The sequence below is a fragment of the Ruditapes philippinarum genome, unplaced genomic scaffold (assembly GCF_026571515.1).
Source record: "Ruditapes philippinarum isolate M1 unplaced genomic scaffold, ASM2657151v2 ctg732_1_1_1_1, whole genome shotgun sequence".
Taxonomy (NCBI): Eukaryota; Metazoa; Mollusca; class Bivalvia; order Venerida; family Veneridae; genus Ruditapes; species Ruditapes philippinarum.
In genome coordinates, this window is record NW_026864254.1 from 166,203 (window position 1) to 186,293 (window position 20,091).

The following is a 20,091-nucleotide window of genomic DNA, read 5'->3' on the forward strand; positions in this document are numbered from 1 at the left end:
TTATATCCATTAACACTTTGGAACCAATTTTTGGTCACAAAAAAATTGCCATTTTTAAAAGTCTGTCGCCTGTGTTACAAAAAAATCATTAAAAATTTAATTTTCGCAATATTCTATTAAAACAAAAAGTATATGTCTTCTCAAACATTAAATATTATGCCTGCAAGTTATAAGATCAACTCCTCAAATTCTAAAAAATCATTCGTTCATGCTACAAGAAAAAAAACACAAGTTACCGATCCCGCTTTGGAGAACAGACGTACAAGCGCGTGAACAATTTACATAATATGAAATAAATATTCCACGCTTAAAGTGTCAATCTGTTTCGAAAACCAGTCGCTTATGTACATTAATCAACCAAAAGCATTGAATTTCAATTTGAAATCATGGGGGTCTTGTTTTACGATATTTCACCATCGGTAATTTCCGTAATCGCTCGGAAATTCGCAGGGTTGACATAAATTCCATCAAATATCAAATGTTTTACACAAACTATCGGTCATTTACTTCACATATATTAATTGAAAAATGATTTAGCAACACTCTTACCCTGTTTTTGAGCTTGAACACCCTGTAAAACCTCTTCAAACGGTGAAATGAACTTTTCGATCCACTCTGTCCTTTCCAATTATAACGCGCACATGGCATGGAAGGAATGTTCAGGAAGATTAATGTAAAGACTAATTTCATTGGATAATTTCTCATTGTTTGAACCAATCATTAAAGAGCTTGAATGAGTAATTCAGACCCATATAAAGAAGGATAATTTGGAACCACTTTTTGGTAAGCGGGGAGATAGTACGTCACGAGTGACTTCCCTTGTTGGTTCATGCTATCTCGAAGTCACCGCAAGTGTAAGTCGACAGAGACCTGACCGCTTGGTTTTTATGCCCCCGCCATGTAATGGCCGGGCATATAGTGTTACCCTGTTCCGTCATTCCGTCCTTCCGTCCTTCTGTCATTCCGTCATCATCAGTTTCTGTTCATTATCTTAAGAACGGTTGCACACATTCAACTCAAATTTGACATATGGATATGTCATGATAAAATACAGGTCAAGTTCGAATTTGGTAATGGTTCAATGATTTTTGGCAGAGTTATGCCCCTTTACTTTGAAAATAATATGAAATTTCAGTTTTCGTTCATTATCTCCCCAACGGTACAACACATTCATCTCAAACTTGACATATGAATATGTCATGAGAAAATACAGGTCAAGTTCGAATTTGGTCATGGTTCGATGATTTTTGGCAGAGTTATGCCCCTTTTACTTTGAAAATAATATGAAATTTTCAGTTTCCGTTCATTATCTCCCCAACGGTACAATATATTCAACTCAAACTTGACATATGGATATGTCATGAGAAAATACAGGTCAAGTTCGAATTTGGTCGTGGTTCGATGATTTTTGGCAGAGTTATGCCCATTTTACTTTGAAAATAATATGAAATTTTCAGTTTCCGTTCATTATCTCCCCAAAGATACAACACATTCAACTCAAACTTGACATATGGATGTGTCAGAGGAATGTGCAGGTCAAGTTCAAATTTGGTCATGGTTCAATGATTTTTGGCAGAGTTATGCCCCTTTCACTTTGAAAGTAATATGAAATTTTCAGTTTCCGTTTATTATCTCCCCAATGGTACAACACATTGAAATCAAATTTGACATATGGATATGTTTTTGGAATGCCCAGGCCAAGTTCGAGTTTGGTCATGGTTCAATGATTTTTGGCAGAATAATGCCCCTTTCACTTTGAATTTTTAATTTTGCCGTGTTGGGCTTTCTTTAGGGATTCCGTATTTATCTATTTTATGATCACATCCGTGTTATTTGTGCCGTGTGGCGGCTGTAAAAAGTCTCCCCGTACATTTAATCAATGATGTTATATTTTCGATCCTTGAAGATCGTTCAGCACGACATTATTGTTGTGCTTGTGGTATTTTTAGTTTCAACTTTTCGGCGTTTTCTAGTTGGGTGGTTCCATTATTCCTACTTGAATAATGTTGAATCACCCTTAGGATATGTTGCCTGCTTTTTAAATTTGTCTTTTGACGTCTTATCTGTGATACGCAGGCTTCATAACCTCTGATCCCCTTTCAATATTCCATTTTATTTAGTTCCGCCCATTGTTTTCTCGTTTAGGGCACACGCTTTTTATTATTTGGGGACCATACGCCGCTTTTCATGGAATGGCACGAAGTGTCACATTGAAGGTTCTATGATAACCGCCGTATGAACACATCTGCGGATGTTTCTAAATTCAAAATTTTACTATTTCACGTTTAAATGTTGAATTCTGCTTAAGCCGGTGATAGGGGGCGTGGACGGTAACTTGCACTTTCCATTACCGTCCATGAACAGGCTCAATCAAACCGAGCCTGCAACATTTTTAATTTTGCCGTGTTGGGCTTTCTTTAGGGATTCCGTATTTATCTATTTTTTGAAAATAATATGAAATTTACAGTTTCTGTTCATTATCTACCCAACAGTGTTACATATTCAACTTAAATTTGACATATGGATATGTCAAAGGAATGGGCAGGTCAAGTTGGAATTTGGTCATGGTTTGATGATTTTTTGGCAGAGTTATGTCCCTTTCACTTTGAAAATAATATAGATACATCTTAGGAATAAGCAGTTTAAGTTTGAATTTGGTTGTAGTTCAATGATTTAAGACAAACTTATCTTTCCTGAATGTTGGAAAAATTTTGAACTTTCACTTTCAGCACTCTTACTTTTAGCTATTATTTTGGCTACAAATATGCAATATGCTATTTTTAAAAGGTTTAGACTGAATAATTTCAGTGCCTTGAACATTGTATGAAAATGGTTTGTGTTAACATTGAAAAGTTTTAAGGGCTTTGAACTTAAAATGAAAAAAATAATTAAAGCACCATCTGAAATTTTGGCTGCATGCGGTGGCATCCGTGGCATGATGACACATTTCTAGTTGTCAATATTACACGACTAAACGGCAGTTTATTCGAAATGAATGAATATTTCTTTTTTATTGTGCATATCAATATGTTAGAAATATTTTATTATTTGTAAAAACTGTTCAATCAAAACATCATATGAAACTATTACTATGTAAAATTTCAAATCGTAATGCAAGTAACGGTTCTGCAGAGTGTTCTCCCCTTTATCTTTTATTCGGAGTATTTTCATTGGTCTAAGGTTTTCACACGATCGATGAAAACATTCCATACGATTGCGTCCGTTTATACTTTCATTTTTGATCAATTACGTTTTGAATTACATTTTACCATTTTCTACATTACCAGAAGTTTGGTTAATGTTACTTGCCTACCAAAAATCGATATTATAAGCCAAAATCACGTTCAAAATTGTCGTCAAGCCATCATTTTTACGAAATGAGCAATAAAGTGGAAATAATCTAGATGAGAAATAAATAATAATGTATTCGCGGCCGCATACGACCTATTCCTTTTAAATAAAAATATATTGGCCAGTTTACTTACCGCGTTGGAAATCCTGTCAGGTATCCGCCATTTATTGCACAAATTCTGCGTTAATTATTACACAAAGCATTATTTTCACATTCCGGCATTACTGGATATACACGATGTATTAGTACGAAGAAGATAATTTCTTGCAGAGCTGTATAACAGTTAAATTAATTACTACACAATTTTTCAGGTTTGTTTTGACATTAACAGGTTTTAGATCTAAGAAGTCGATTTCAATATATCAATCAACTTATACACAACTCCTCTGCATTTATTCTACAACAGTACATACTACATGGAATATATTCTAAAACTTCCACAGATAAATACCTATAACTTTTAAAAATACACGGATATATCTCTTAATCTGTTACTCAACTAAAGAGTTCTATCCTGGTCCAAAGTTTAAACTTCACTGTGAACACTCCTTTTAAGATAATTATGTTTGTTTTTGAAGTGTTTTATTTTCATTTTTCTTTTTAAATAATTTACTTACCGGAGGCAAACCACTTTAAAATTTGCATTATTCACAAGAAAATGTATTTTTTATATTTTCCTTGCTAATTAGGAGTACTCTGAAAGGCAGCGATCAATTAACGCAAGTCTTTGAAGTCTAAAGTCTTCCTTTTCCACGTAAATATTGATTCTTATGTTTTAGTATTGTTATGTATGCAACATATTACATGTATATAATTTATATCTGACCAGTTGGTATTTCCAATATTATCGTTGTTCTATTTTTAGAACATAAACTACATGTATGTACTAGAACGTTCTTAACTGTTGTAGAAAACTCATGCATTATATTTAGATAGAAATTTCTGGAATGATCTTTATTGTTGAAGTTGCTAGATTACTGTAGTAAATGGAAGACTATTCTAGAAACTTCTTAGTTAATATATATAAGGAGACATTTTTCATTACTCTTATCTTTAAGTCATCAGTGATCTTTTAAGTCTTCAGTTACGTTTTAAGTCATCAATATATTTGGAGTATTATTCAACTTGGATATTAAGTGATTTATTGGAGCTTGGATTATTTCAAAATAGATTAAATTATTCTTGTGGATTTCATTGTGGGAATTTATTCTATAGTGTTCTTGGATTTAACTTTGATTTAACTGTGTTATTCAAAAAGGATCATTCCAGGATCAGACTAGACATTTAAGATTTCATTTTTATTTGGACTTCAGGTATTTGTAAACATAATTTGTTATTTTATTTTTCTTTCTTTAATAATTTTTCTGTAATAAATTTGTTATTGTTACAAGTTTGTTGCTGGCTTTTCTTTCTCGTTACGCCTGGCTCGTAACAGTATAATTATGTGGCAACGCCTGGGTAGAATCTTATCAGTGCCAAGCTGTTAATTGGAAGGTCAGTATTTATTTAACTGAAAAGTGCTTGTATATCACTATTTGGCAATTTACACCATTGGCATTGGGGATAGTCATACATTACACAAAATACTAGCAAAAATGTTTATTAATAAGATACAAACGGCTCGTCAAATTATTATTTTATGATTTCAAGAAAGAAACAAAATCTTTCTATCCTACCATTAACATATATCTAATATGTCCTAGCCAGTCTTAGTTTGAGAAGGGTTTTTGGCGCCCTTATGGAATGAAATCAGATTTTGTGAAAGGGCGACATCAACTTCTCGGGCATTTTTAGTCGGTTATAATAAAAGCCGAACATTCCGATCGGTATGAGGATGCTTGATTATTAATTAAAAATGAAATGTCGCGATATGTACAATAAATAACGATGTGGAGAATTTCGCAATGCAAACATTTTCAAATGAAATAACCTTTTCCGTCAATACATCGCGCTCTTCGGGGTTTTTTATTTACCATTTTGTAGTACACAGTGGGATATTATGGTGTGTTATTGTTGTACATGTATCCGAAAGCTGTAAATAGAATGATGAGTTAAACGTTCCGAAAATCTATTTATAGATGGATGTACTCCTATCGGTAATTCCCGATCTCTCCCAGTCTATTTTGACCGGGATTTACTAGTGACCGGCGAATTGTATCACACGTTTATTGTCCGGTCTCTCCCGGTTTTGGAGTAGATGTTTGATATCGTTACAGAACAGAACACATATTCTACAGATAAATAAACTTTTTTCCCAAAATGAATGTTTATCACTTAGATTGGTTACAAATTAATAATTAATAAACACAGATCAACTCTTAAATTTATTGATTATTATAATACATAAACATACAATTCGAAAAAAACCAACAACAACAACAATAGCATGTTTCATGTTATCTATATGAGATAAAACCAATGAATACGTACAATAATTGAGAAAAAGGTATATTTTATGGTATTAATATGACACTATCGACTTTGAAACATTTTATTTAATTTGTTATTCTTAATTAGTAAAGATGCCGAGGAATTATTCAAAGTTACAAAATAGATTTTATGAATTATTCAGTTGATTGATAATTTAAAAATGATAATGAAAAATACAAATGTACATATGGTTTAAGAATAAACAATATTATATATTGAAAGATTAACCATAATTTACTGACTTTTTCCAGTCATGTTTTGACTTATAATTTTCGGTCAATATGACAATTGAATTCTTAAAATTTATTTTACAATTTTAATAAAAAAATAGTAGTAAACGTAAAAACTCAGTATTAAAATAGCACACAAAACACAAAATAAGAAAACAATATTCATAAAATCTGTATTTTTTAATTAAAATAGATATTACAATTATGCTCAACATGGTAATATAACCAGTGTCATATTTTACTAAGTGTGAGCAGACACCTTAAGAGGGGGTCTTCGCTAATAGCGATAACATAATAAGGGACAATTACACAAGTGTGGTGTTACAAAGTCATATGGATTAAAAAAGATTGTATATCCGTTGCTATTAATAATCACGATCATAAAGAAATAACAAATAATATTCTAATCTCTATCATGCCAATCAAAGTTCATAATGAACAATGTCTTTTGTCCGTTCATTCATAAGTGATAATTCTGGTAAAAAACCAATTAACCATTGAAAAGTTTATAAGAATATCTTGTCATCATATGTCTACTAGTTCATCTTCACCTGCTGCATTTCTTGCTTGGACGCCCTTTGCATCAATGCTTTTCTGGTTAAATATTGTTATAAATCATATAAAGGACCAACTATCAATTATCAAAACAGAACATTATTTTATTTGTACATAGTTCATCATTATAGTCCTTAGCCCTTTGAAGCACTTAATTATCATGCTATTTGTCTCTATAATTATGAATAAACTATATACACTTTATTCATAAAAAGAGTAGATCAACATTTTTGTAAAATCATTTAAAATTTACTACTGTCCATTTAGTATTTCGATTTAATAACTTCCTTATTATGATATCATCAATTAAAATATTTTTATTTCTAACATTTTCAACATGAGATTATAAAGATAGGAATTATTAAATTTAGAAAGTACAAAAAGTAAAAGCAAAAAATGATAACTAAATTTATAAAATGCTTTTTGACAAATTCCTTAAAAAGCCTACACAATTATATTATTTTAAACAGAAATTATCAAACAGTAACAATATCTGAAATATAACATATTTTTTTCTTAGCGATTCAGAATCTATTTCTTAACAGTCATAAAGATATTTGTTGAAATTAAAGGTAACTGCTATACAAACTGAAACAATGTCCAGTGTATTAATGGTCTAGTGTAGTAGGAGTGAACTTCAAAGTGCTCTTGATGTGTTCATTGCAGTGCACTAGAAGTGCACATGTAGTGCACACCAAGTGCACTTCGTGTAACCTTTAGTGTGAACTCAACTGTATGTGTACCCTGTATTTTATTTAAGTCCATTCCTAGGCAATGCTAAAATTTTATTTCTGAATGAGCCAAAAACATATTCATTTAATTTGATTCTAGATTCTTTCTTTTCTTCAGATTCTGTGAATGGACAAGATGACTTAAATCTAAAAAATGAGAAACTTCCATTAGGTCAGAAATAATGCATGCATCCTATCAAAAAATAAAACATTTTATATTTGATTACTTATCGAAGATGTAAATTGTGCTACATGGTCTGTTATCAAGGAATAATAAACATTTGTGTACCGGCTAATGTACTCCCACTCATATATTGTACAGTTCCTTTTTAATTAATTGTAACATTTCTGCCAATGATAAGAGTTTGGCCGGATACACATTTTTTATTTATTCTCGCATATAGAAGGTATTCCAGATTTTTCTATAAATACAGTATTAATAAATTTTATTTTCATCGAGTAGTATGAATTATGATAATTTTCATTATCATAAGAATTTTCTGTTAATTATATACGTTTATCTCTTTTAGACGTGACTATTTGGAAGACTTCTTCTTAAATATTGTGTATTGGCTGAATTTATAAGAAAGTAGTCACTGCAGTGAAAAATGAATATTCACCGCGACTCATGAAATATTTATTTTCATATAACTTGAAATTTATTCTTATTAACCCTAATGTGTGAGATTAATTATCTACATAACACCCAAATGTGTCATATTGTTTTTTGCTCTCACTCAATAGAATAAATTATGAAATCACTCTCAGCCATTAAGATATAATACAATAGTAATCTCACTCATAATGTGATTTATAGTGCTCTTCTCTCACCCATTAGGAAATATTATGACTTATCTCTTATCCATTAGGATGATATATTGGAAAAATAATGAGTTTTCTCTCAACTTAGTTCTTTTCTATATAAAGTGGTAGTGATATATGGTTCATTGCTCTCACCTATTAGGACCAATAATGATACCAATAATGTTTCTGAACCATTTTGATATAATATGACAGTTTTACTTCATTGAAGGTGTTATAATGATGAATAATTATTATCCATTAGGTTTGATTAAAACAATTTTATCATCCATGCACTAATAATATAAGTGTTCCTCATGTAAATAATTGAAGTGACGACAAACATCATATTGTAGACACGTTACACTATAAGCTATGGAAGCATAAACCTACCCTTTTTACATGTGTCTTATGACTTACGACTTGTGTCTTTTGACTTTTGACTTTTGAGTTGTGACTTACCTGTCGGACATAATTCGGCGCGTTTTTTAATGAAAAATGGCAGACAAAAATGCTTTATATTCTAGAACAATTTTCTCATTTAATTACACAGTCTCTTCTAATATCGTATATTATCACCTAGGTTAGCTGCGACTTGAAGGCTGCTTAGGCTCTCGTATTGCCGACAGTTGTTCTGTCTTATTCAAAATGTAAGTGTTATACAAACTTCTCTCACGTGTAGATTCTCTTAAAATGTATTGTTTTAATGACTTTGTGAAGCTATTAATATTCTGTATATTAGTATCTGATACATTCGAGGATTGATGGATTTTTTAATTTTTAAAATATATATTCATATTAATCAATGTGCTAGCTAGCGCAAATGCAAAGATCAGGGCAAAAGGCTGACTGTGTGGTTCACACATTTGACTTGTGATTTGAAGTTTTGCTGGCAGTTTAGATTTAAACCCTGCTAGGTTTGTGCTAACTGGTGCTTCACTGGGCAAGAAACTAAACAACCACTGCGGACTTTCCTATAAGATATTCTATAGAGTGTCTGTAAACTTCAACCTTTCTGCACTTAAATAATGTTATGTATTATCCAAAGCAAACCCTTGACATGGGAGTTAAAGATTGAAACAAACAAGAAATCACGAACAATTTATGTTAGATTTTTCTTTACACTATGCTAGAACATATAGTACCAGATATATTGTTGTTATTTGCACTTATTATCCTGACTGTTCACACTATTTTTATATACTTTACAGATACTGACAGATACTGATATAGATAAACAGGAATGAAAATGAACACTGGGCTCATAATATTAATGATTTTGGCACTTTTTGATGTGGCGATATGTGTTGCACCAACCTATTTGCCAAAGAAAACTTTGAATCAGAGGTCCGAACTTACTATTGAATATTTCAAACTTTGTTTTAAATACACCGAGAGTCTATGTTTTTTATTTAATAGACATGAGATTTTGCTGTTTATGTGGCAATTCTATAGAAGTTTAACCTAAAACGTCGACGATTACAACCCTACTCTCCAATTGATACAGTTATAGATTATTATTCACAAAGAGCTGAACACTTGTGGACAAACTCTTGGTTATAGGTCTTTATGGCAGCGTCTTCGAAATAATCATAATGTGAAGACAACTCATCAGGAAGTTATGGAGGTAACGAAGATTTTAGATCTTGAGGGCAATCATCTGAGAAGAACCCATCGTCTCAAAAGGCGTGTTTATTGTGCGAAAGGTCCCAACTATATTTGGCAATTAGATAGTTATGACAAGTAAAAACCCTTTGGATTTCGTATCCATGGTGCTATTAATGGATTTAATAAAAGACTGATCTGGCTAGAGGTATCGAATACAAACAATTATCCAAAACTCATTTCAAAGAAGTTTTTAGATTCCCTGAAGTCAATTGAAAAGGCACCTCGTGTCATACGTTGTGATGCTGGAACAGAAAACTCTGATGTATTGCCTTTTACAACAGTTCTTCCGGTTCTTGAAATCGGATTTGCAAATGCCACATGACGCTGATACGGCCTTGCAATCATTTTTTGAGCTCAATGAATTCGTAAGGTTAGCAAACAACCTGTGACTCAAACGGCAATGTAACACGACTACACAGCTGTAAATATATGAATAGCTACTACAAATGTATGTAATTATGTCTACACAACACTGTCAAACTGGGGTGAAATATTTCGTCACAGCTTTGTACTTTCTACATGTTCTACATGGATGGAGGATTTTGAAATAATTTAGCACAAACGTTTACAGAAAGAAAATAGATGAAACTGTATGCTTATCTCTCCAATTTATTTTATTGTAGCGAACAGTTGACCCAATATCGCCAAAGTCAAGACAAAAGCTCGGTTTGATTCAGCACGATGCGGATGACAATGTTGAATGACATAACATACGTACATACAACTAGGATTGTGTCAACGTTAGATAAAATCAAACCGAAATTAAGATTAAGACGGTAAATCTGATTGAATGATTTTTAAAGGATTTATCAATCGATCATCAGATTAATCTATTTGCTCTACATTCAAATTTGGTTCTAAAATGCGTCATTCATATAATGCAATGCCATTAGATAGATATAGACATATTCCCAAAGCCACAAACATGTCATCTTTACATTTCATAATCGATATATAAAATGATCGGGCTTTGAGAAATATTTTCTTGCTGTCCTAGAGACACGTGATACATCAAGAAAATCTCCTCGGTTAATATTTTTCAGAAGAAATTTTTGAAAGGGAAAATATAGAAGTAATCAAAACATTATTCTAACGATTTTGTATAATGATTATCAATAATTGCGTCGGTCATATCTATCGACACTTAAACTAAACAAAACAAAGCTTTGTAGTATATATTCTGACGGTTATCATCTTTGAATTTTATGTACTTGAAATATAACTATTTTTTATCGTCGCATATTGCCAAATAATGTCGCTTTCGAGTACGTCATTGATGAGTATATCATCTTAGCAGAAACAGATACAAACCGGAGTAACAGCTGATTACAATTGGTAAACCTATAAAGATTATTTTGAGTAAGATTAATTTAACCAAATAATTTCATGACTAATTAAAACCAGTAGGGATACAAGTACAGGACAAGGACAGGATTTACCTGAATGTAAATATTAAAAAATTCCGTAATAATATGAGAACGATGTGAAATCATTTTGTTCCCTTGCAATTGTCTTGCCGAGGTGAAATTTATTTTCTATTCCCGCCAAACGTGAGAAAAGATGTTAATTGCATCTTTACCAACCAGAATTTGTTATTTTGGTGTTTTACACAAATGTAAGTGTTTATTATTTTTGTCTTTCATGAAATTTACTAAGTGCAAAGTTTGATAGTACTGATAGTTAAATGATTGTGACTGATCCGCTTAGCGGTACTAATTTTCACACGGTTGAATTTTGTTTAATGTTAAGCAAATAATGGCGTAATTAAGTCTGATGTTTTAAAATATACCGGTTTGAGATCAGGTTTATACATATTAAAAAAAAACATTCGTCTTCAAAATGTATCGGAAAAAGACGGATAATTGACGAAACCGAAGTCAAACCTAAATTTTCAAATTTTAATAGAAGTAGTGTTTTTCTGCAGACTACATGACAACACGTCTTGAAAACGGATGTCTACAGTTATTTCCACAAAATAATTTCAATAGAAACCTTTCCTTTTGCTTTTATTTTAATGATTTTAATATAGGTTTTAATATTAGCTAGCAAGAGAAAAAATCTTATAAAAACGGATATTATTATTCTAGAATAGACTGATAAAAGAGCAATGGGTATTAAATAACTTTATTCTTTGTCAAGATTTCAAATTATGTTAGTTATAGGAAAACGTATTGTGAAATATTAATATTTAAGTTTATTATGTAAACTGTGTGTGACACCGGCTGCGTTTTTGATTTGTCTATTTTTTTGTTTTGTCCCTTTTTCAGTGTTAATTACAGGCATTATTATCTAATGTATGCCAAGAACCGTCTGGTATAAAAAAATATGAAAAGCTGTACCTAATAACGGTTTGAGTAACTAAATTCAAACTTCTTTTAAAATTGTAAATTTAAGATATACTATGCTCATCTTTGAGTATGTGTACCACTTAAATTCAATGAAATAATATTAAACATGACATCTTTACTCATTATGTCTAATTTTATGTATAGAAAGCTACATCCTCTAGTAATAATCAAGTTAATTTGTCTTTAAAAAAAAGAGAGAAACAACTAACAACAGAAACAGCCGGTTTTTTTAATGACACAATATTTTCATAGTGTGAACCTACAGAGTGTAGAGTTTAAAACATAACATGTCTACTTTGTATCAAGTCAAAACATGTTTATTTTATATTTACAAAAAGACTTATCAATAGTTTCACTCATCATAATTAAGCGTATCATTTCTTTAAATGTAGTAGTAAGCTGAGAACGGAAACTTCCAGAATAGTATTACTGGAGAATTGATTAGACAATATAAGTAACATAAAATTGACCCGAGTTATTCATACCTAAATTGTGATATTTATTGTAACTTTATAATTATGACCTTCTCAGCAATATCAATTAATTTAAAAGTATTCAACAATTCCTGTTATTTTGATTCTTTACATTATCATTAATGCATGTCAATTTTTTAGACAGTGAACTATTGTTAATCTGTGTTTCTCTATTTGACCTAAATTACTATTTAAAAGACAGTGCTATTTTTAAATACGACTGCAATATAATATGTAAGTAAAATTTACTGTAATTTTCTTGCACGCCAATTTTAACACATTTTCAAAATTGTTAGTGCTTCACAAAAGTGTTGATATGATTATACCAAAATATCTTCTTCATATATAAACAACAACAGAAATTAGCAAAATTATTGGAGAAACTAAACTCAGCTCAATTTTTTCAATCAAAGGGAAACAACTTGTACTAATGTGTAAATCATAAATTGCAGCATTGTTCCCCCTTGAACTGTTCATAACAAGGCTTGTAATTATAGACTGTTTGTTGCTTGATGCCCGGCAAATCTGAGCCTTGAAAACATGTTGGGCCAGGATGACCAGTAAACACATTAAGGGCGGATGGTAGTCCGGGCTTTCGAAGAATGTGTTGACGGACAAGACGCTCGTCATGTCAACTTTTTAACGACTGTAGTTTACACTTAATCAATCACAAGTTCTATTAGTATAATCTATTCAATAACAAGTGATGAAGTGAAGACCTAGTTTCTTTAAAAGAAATAAAATATTTTCTACTTTGTACATCTTTTATGCAGTTTCAAGGACTTTACTTACATATATTCAAAATAGACGAAGTGGATAGCCAGGGAAAGAGTGGAAAAAGGTATACAGAGTGATCCATTGCTTTGCGGCCAAAACCATTACATCTTGTGAGCATATGACAGTCAACATGTATATGTGCCGATAGCAGAATCGTACCCCCGATGATCATATATAAAGTAAGACATACATATTATACATGAATATTGTCATGTTAAATAGGCAATGGTTATGATATAATTTGTCAAATAGGCAATGTTAAATAGGCAATGGTTATGCTATAATTTGTTCCAAACACGTGTTCTTTAAATAGTTCAAGGGATTTTTTTTCAGTTTTCAGTATTATTTCTCAAATGAGTCTATTAATCCGTCGTAAGAACAAATCTATTCAAAATATACAATAAATGTAAAATTCTGCTAAAGCCGGTGCTAGCGGGGCCTTGACAGTAGATTGCTACTTCCAGTTCCAATATTTTCAATTTTGCAGTTTTGGATGTTTTAGGGATCCTTTATTCTTCAATCTGGCATGAACTTGGACAGGTCAGTGCTTGCAAAGGCCTTTCAAGGCCTGACAAGCAGCCAGAGATGCAAAGAAAACATAAGAAAGTGTTACACTAGTGCAATAATGCTTCAGCACAATGTTTAAAATCCAGGGCATTTTATCACACTTTGTCACATGATGACTTGTTCTATGCTAAGCGTTCGAAACAGTTTACTCCATGGCCAAATGCTTTTGTCATAAACCTAGATTTTATACTTTTGCTTGCCGAAAGGTCAAGGAAAATTTAGATATAACAGTCACCAATACCCACAGCATAATGTGAGAAAGAACTCATTCCTTGAGAAATCTGGCCTCACCATACATGATGCAATGATATTTTCGAAATCTTACTTGGACGAACTGAACATGTGAACAGTTCGGCGATATCGGTAACGGCAGTACATCCATGGATTGATGCAGTATTATAAGAGAGATACTTAAAAAGTTTTAAAACAGACAAAGTTTTATGAGAAACATTTAAAAAATCTTTGTCTGGAGAAATTTTAATGGATGAAAGTTTCTTTGGACGAACAGTTAAATACAATAAAGAAAAATCTCACAAACGACTGCGAGCGTAGGTATTTGGGAAAGGGCCTCAAACAGCTTGAATCCTTGATCATGCTCATGACTGTCGAGAAAAAAATGATGCCGCTATATCAACGCCATGTATAACAAGAAGTACAATTTACAATGATTGTTTGTATGCCCCCTTAACAAAATGGGGGAATAAGCATTTTACGGTGATACTCAAATATAGGTTTTAAAAAGGTGTATTTGAACAAAGAAACAAAAGAGACTGTTTCTGAAAACACAAATCAGATAGACGCAAACACGCAAAACATTATTTCCGGTAAGACATCGTGAATACATATATAAATGTTTACGTATTTACGGAATGATTTGTATCTTATAAATATTGCGTCATTTTAATTACTTTTGATACTGCTTTTATCATGTTTCGTTTATATTCATTTGTGTTAGTCCTACAGTCGAGATAACACTACGGGTAAATACGAAGTCCGCAACTTTTTTTAGCTATCTTCAAAAATATTAACTTTTGCAGATGGATATATGGGGTTAGCCTGCTTCTAAACTAAGTGTCACAAATGGTTGAGGTGATGTGACGCATTGTACCGTATTTAAAAGTAACGCATATCCATTCTTCGACTTCATCAATGAAATTTAACCTCTTCAATTTAACGCCCTTCCTTGGTGATCTTGTTTTTTGTCATATAAGGACAAGCCAGCAGCACCACACTTCTGTTTGATTAATGGAAAGGGACAGTTAAATGTATTTATTTTCTACACATATCTATATTAATCAAATGACCACATGAAAACAATACCACATCAATGGGTTCTCGCATCTCGAATTCGCATCAAAATAAGCGTTGTCAAAGGCACCCAGTCTCCCTTGGGATGAACTTGGAGGATTCGAATGCCATATTCGTAGTTTATGACAGAAACAAATAGAAAGTAGCATAACATTGCTACCTATAAGGGAGGATGTGTTTCAAAGGAAGTTGAACTTGACAGGTATTATGAGGCGTCACTCGAGACGGATTTCTAGTGCAGGGTAATTACAGACAAAACAATAAACAATGGATTTGAAAAGTGAATAACTGCCTCTGGTTGCTGGATCGTGCGGGTTCATTGCGTTCATTAAACGCCGCATTTCCTTGTTGATCTTGTTTATCATATTTTATTGGTCAAGATTAAATCTTACTGGAAGCTGGAGGTAGTAAATCTTACGTCATGTGCAGTGAACAAGAAGCTGAACCCCATAACCTAAAGAAAACTATCAATCATGACCTGCATTGAATTCATTTATAAAGATTTTACCTCTACCAATATTACTGCGGTATACCGTACCCCGGATATTGCTCGATATATTGAGGACTTTCATCCCATTTCGAGATTTTGAACGGGGAACGAAGGTAAGTTCAGCGACTATGTTGTCTAAACTAACGGCTATTTCATTTATCTCAACGGGTTTTATATATCTAGAGGTATTTTTGTAGCTCTAAAAGACATAAAAGTATTACAGGTATTTGTAAAATTGATTAAACTACCCCTAAACGATCCGCTGCTCACTAGAAAATACTGACCGCGATACTGTAAAATCGTTAGAAATTATTATATTACCAATATAAAAAAAATTGAATCGAGCAAATTTTTTATTCACAATCCAAGTATGCTTTGTCCAAATTTCAGGCAAAAAGTGTGAAAGTACAAAAAGATACAGGCCAAAAAAGATACAAGAAAGTGTACCGAGTATTGATTTTAAGTGTACAGAGTATTGCAAGATAGCCCAACTTTAGTGTACAGTGTATTGCAAAACAGAATGAGCACATTAGTATGGAAAATTGATATTTTTGTCTAATTTTTACGTCTGTTTATCGATTCCATTTTATTTTGCTGATAATGAACTGTTTATATGATATTTATTCAAATATTTCAGATTCAACAATGAATTTTCAGTGTTATTACTGTTCTTTTTCTACGGGCAAATACAGAGATTTAATTTCCCATTTGAGTGAAAATCACACTATGGATGAAATAAAGTCAAAATGTGTGCAGGGTCGGAAGCAGGGTCGGGAGCAGGATAGAACCATCAAAATTGACGATAGAAATCTTTAAATACATGTCTCAAGAAACTGTGATCAAGGAGACCCATCTCTGAAAAAACATATTTAGATGACATTAATAATAGGTTTTTACAGGGCAAGTTTGCCTTAAGAAACATATCGACACACTTAGTAAAATATTGGCCCGAGGGCTTATGCCGTCCAAGCATGCCGGTATCGTCTTAACCTTTTACTGCATGAGTATATTGCGAAAAATGGCTGTTTTCATTGAATTAAGCCTCCTGTTATAAGTTCAAACTGCTATGAAATTATGAAAAAAATGCTTCAATACTGATCAAACTGGGCACAAATGTTGGCTTGACCATAGCCTGGTAATGCTCAATTTTAAATTTCCAGTTACCATGGCAAAGGGGGACGTCTCAAATTTGCCAAAAATCTCTTTTTTGCGTTGCTTATCCCATCAAAACTGATTTCAAGGTGCAGCAAGTCTAAGGCTTTTCGGCGTTGATTACACGGTACCTTTAAATCGACCTGAGGCCATTTTAGCCCCCCCCCCCTACAAGTCCCAAATCTTCTTGGCGATTAGAGAGGCTACTGCCCCACTTAAAACCCTCAAACAGAAGGGGGCACATCCCCCTGTGGCATCCCTTGATGAATCTTTTCAATGGGGGGGGGGGGTGGCGCCTAAAAAGTGATCACTCTTTTGAACAACACTTCTCAAACGAAAAAAACAGTGTTTGGGGCCTAAAAAGCGCATGTTTTACACTATTTGAGGCCTCAAAAGGGGTGGATTGTAAAGCCTTCAAAACACGCCTTTGTGAGGTAAAAGGTTATAAGGAACATAACCTTTTCATTGCATCTGCTGCCCTTTATCATAATCTTATCAAAATCAATTATTCAGTTTTTTGAGTTGTCTCATACGGCAGTCATACGGTAACTCATTGCTAATGATTTAACAAATTTCACGTGCAGGTGCAAAATGACCAAATGTTACCTTTATATGGATTTTTGGCATAGTAGGAAGTCGTTTGATATTAGATATTGGCACACTTGCTCAAAACCGTCTAATATTGACAATCTTGAGGCAGCACTAATGCACTTTGGATGCATTTTTTACTATTTAAAATAAGATACTAGTATGCAATAATTACTAACAAATTCTGGAAAGGTTGATCCTTCGATAGCAACAAGAACTTTGTAAATACAGAAAATTGCTGAGTTCGTTCGACTGAGATTTTTCATGTGCAGGAATGAAAATTTGGATTATTCGCAGATGTTTCCAGTAAAGTACCTCCGAACTTTGCATATTCTGCACATATAATGTAAATAAGTATACACAATAAGAAATTTTAAGATTAAATGTGGAAAATACTCGCATATACTCTAAATTGATAACCAATACTCGTTACACTAAAAAGCAATACTCGTGACACCGGCGGGCAACTCCAACGCAATACTCGGTACACTGACATGTGTAATTATTCTCAAAATGCACTGTCATCTGAGGTTCTATTGTTGATTGAACATTTACAACATCAACATTATCATCATTATCACATTTCACTCGATTCAAGTTTTTCTTTTAAGGAAGTATATGCACAAAAACATCAAATTTTACTGATCGGAGCTCATTAATCACGTGAGCAAAGAGACGAATTTTACCTCCTAATTACATTTTAAAGCTATTTCTCAACATTTTTGGGTTTTCAGTAACTAGAGAAATTATCGAAGTATTTGTTTTTCTATAAAATTTATATCATACCAATTCAAAATGACTAAATATCGTCACTGAACTTACCTTCTTTCCTCGTTCAAAGTCGCGAAATGGGATGAAAGTCCTCATAATATCGAGCAATATCCGGGGTACGGTATACCGCAGTGAATATAAGAGAAAATTTAGTGCAATTGACAAAGAAGATGATGAAATAATAAAAATGTGAGATATGAGTAATTGAACTGAAAATAAAACAAGGAAACTGATTTAATTGTAACTTGTGTACAGAAATTATCATGACGAAAAAGAAAACGAATTCTTTCTTTATGTTCGCAAATCAGTTTACTTAACACATTAACAAAATTTGTATTATTCATATTGCTGATATCATGATTTATTTGCCAGACATACTTACGCAACCTTACAAATCCTTTGGCAGGAAGGAAACAGTTTTCAAAACATGGGGGGAAAGTAGAGATATCTATGTTTTGTGTAAAGCTAACAGCACTGAGAAAGATTCTGATGATGTAGATACACCATATGAAGACAAATTGATCAGAAGGAAAGTGAATATTTCACAACATGGTTCTTGTCTTGATCATAGGTGGATTTTTCTTTGCTCTTATTAATACCACATGAATGTATGTCCATGAGTGAACTTGCGCTCTTAACACTCTTTGATCGTGCCAGAAGCATCCCGAGCTCTAGTCAAGGCAGATTTCTTTATTACATGTATTATAAAACAATGACAGCTTAAATTGCATATCAAATATGAAAAACAAGATCGTCAAGGAAGGGCGGTGTTCAATGAACGCAACCTCCATACGACCCAGCAACACAAGACCACAAGCAAAGTACCCAGCAGAACACCAAACAAAACATGTGAGGTCACAAGGCATGGCATGAACGGAGTGTCTACTCTAATAATACACGATAGGAAATAATAGACTCACTGAATTATAAACATGAGTATGATGCATAACAAGGGAAATGAGATTATGAGGAAATATCAAACAAGATAAGACGCTAGGCTATTTGACATACTAAAATGCCGTAAAATGAATGACGAACTTGCCGTACCATTAAACAGAAAGAAGACGTTAGATATGTTCTCCTACAGGAAATGTATGTTTAAATATAAACATTCTAAATCCATATCTTCCTGGTGTATGCGAGTTGGTTTCAGTTTTAGTTCCCAGTTGTTGTTCAAAAGATAGGACAGTCACGTTTGTGACATTCACATATTGCATATACATGTGCGCATAGGTGTACATATTTAAAGCTTGGGTTGGTTGCTATATTTAGGTATTAGGAAACTTTGCGTGCAGGGTTAGGTGGACTGGTTATTTAGGTTTTATATAATCGTATTATTTTAGTACATTCATTTTAACAGCCATCGCTCAGTATTTTTCAAAGATATTCTCTCCACTTTAGTCTACCATGAACATGCAATTTGCGTAACTTAAAGGAAAATTACAATAACTGAAAGGTAAAAACATTAACATTCTAAATTTTTTTAAATATATATTTGAAAACTGTGTGAATGTTTGGAATGTCAAATGTTCGCTATATGTCACATGAAAACTCCTCCATACTTTGTGAAGCCTCAGGATGTGGAGGTGTGAAATGGCATTTGAAATCTTGAACAGCGATTGAATGTACAAGGAAGCCATGTATATGTACAGTTCAAGCCCCTAGAAACGACTACCGCGTGAGGGATGTTGCGCTTATTCATTATCCCACATGTACAGACTCAATCAAACCAAGTCTAATTTTGTTGTGACTAATGCTTCCGAGGGATCACTTTGTTTCCAGTTTTGTTTATAAAATGTGATCTCCTTTCAAAACTCCATTTTATTTAGTTCTGCCAATTGTTTTTTAGC

The 20,091-nt window shown here is 32.7% G+C and overlaps 2 protein-coding genes across 3 annotated transcripts in view; both read right to left on the reverse strand.

Annotated features, from left to right (window-relative positions):
- LOC132724977 (mRNA-capping enzyme-like) overlaps window positions 1-651 on the reverse strand; it is a 49,681-nt gene extending 49,030 nt beyond the window's left edge. For both annotated transcript variants that reach the window (XM_060709965.1, XM_060709964.1), the window contains exon 1: window positions 550-651. In XM_060709965.1, the coding sequence (XP_060565948.1) occupies window positions 550-648 (99 nt within the window). In that variant the 5' untranslated portion in view covers window positions 649-651. The remainder of the gene's footprint in view (window positions 1-549) is intronic.
- LOC132724979 (amine sulfotransferase-like) overlaps window positions 1-20,091 on the reverse strand; it is a 131,120-nt gene that overhangs the window by 60,490 nt on the left and 50,539 nt on the right. The gene's annotated exons all lie outside the window — the stretch shown is intronic.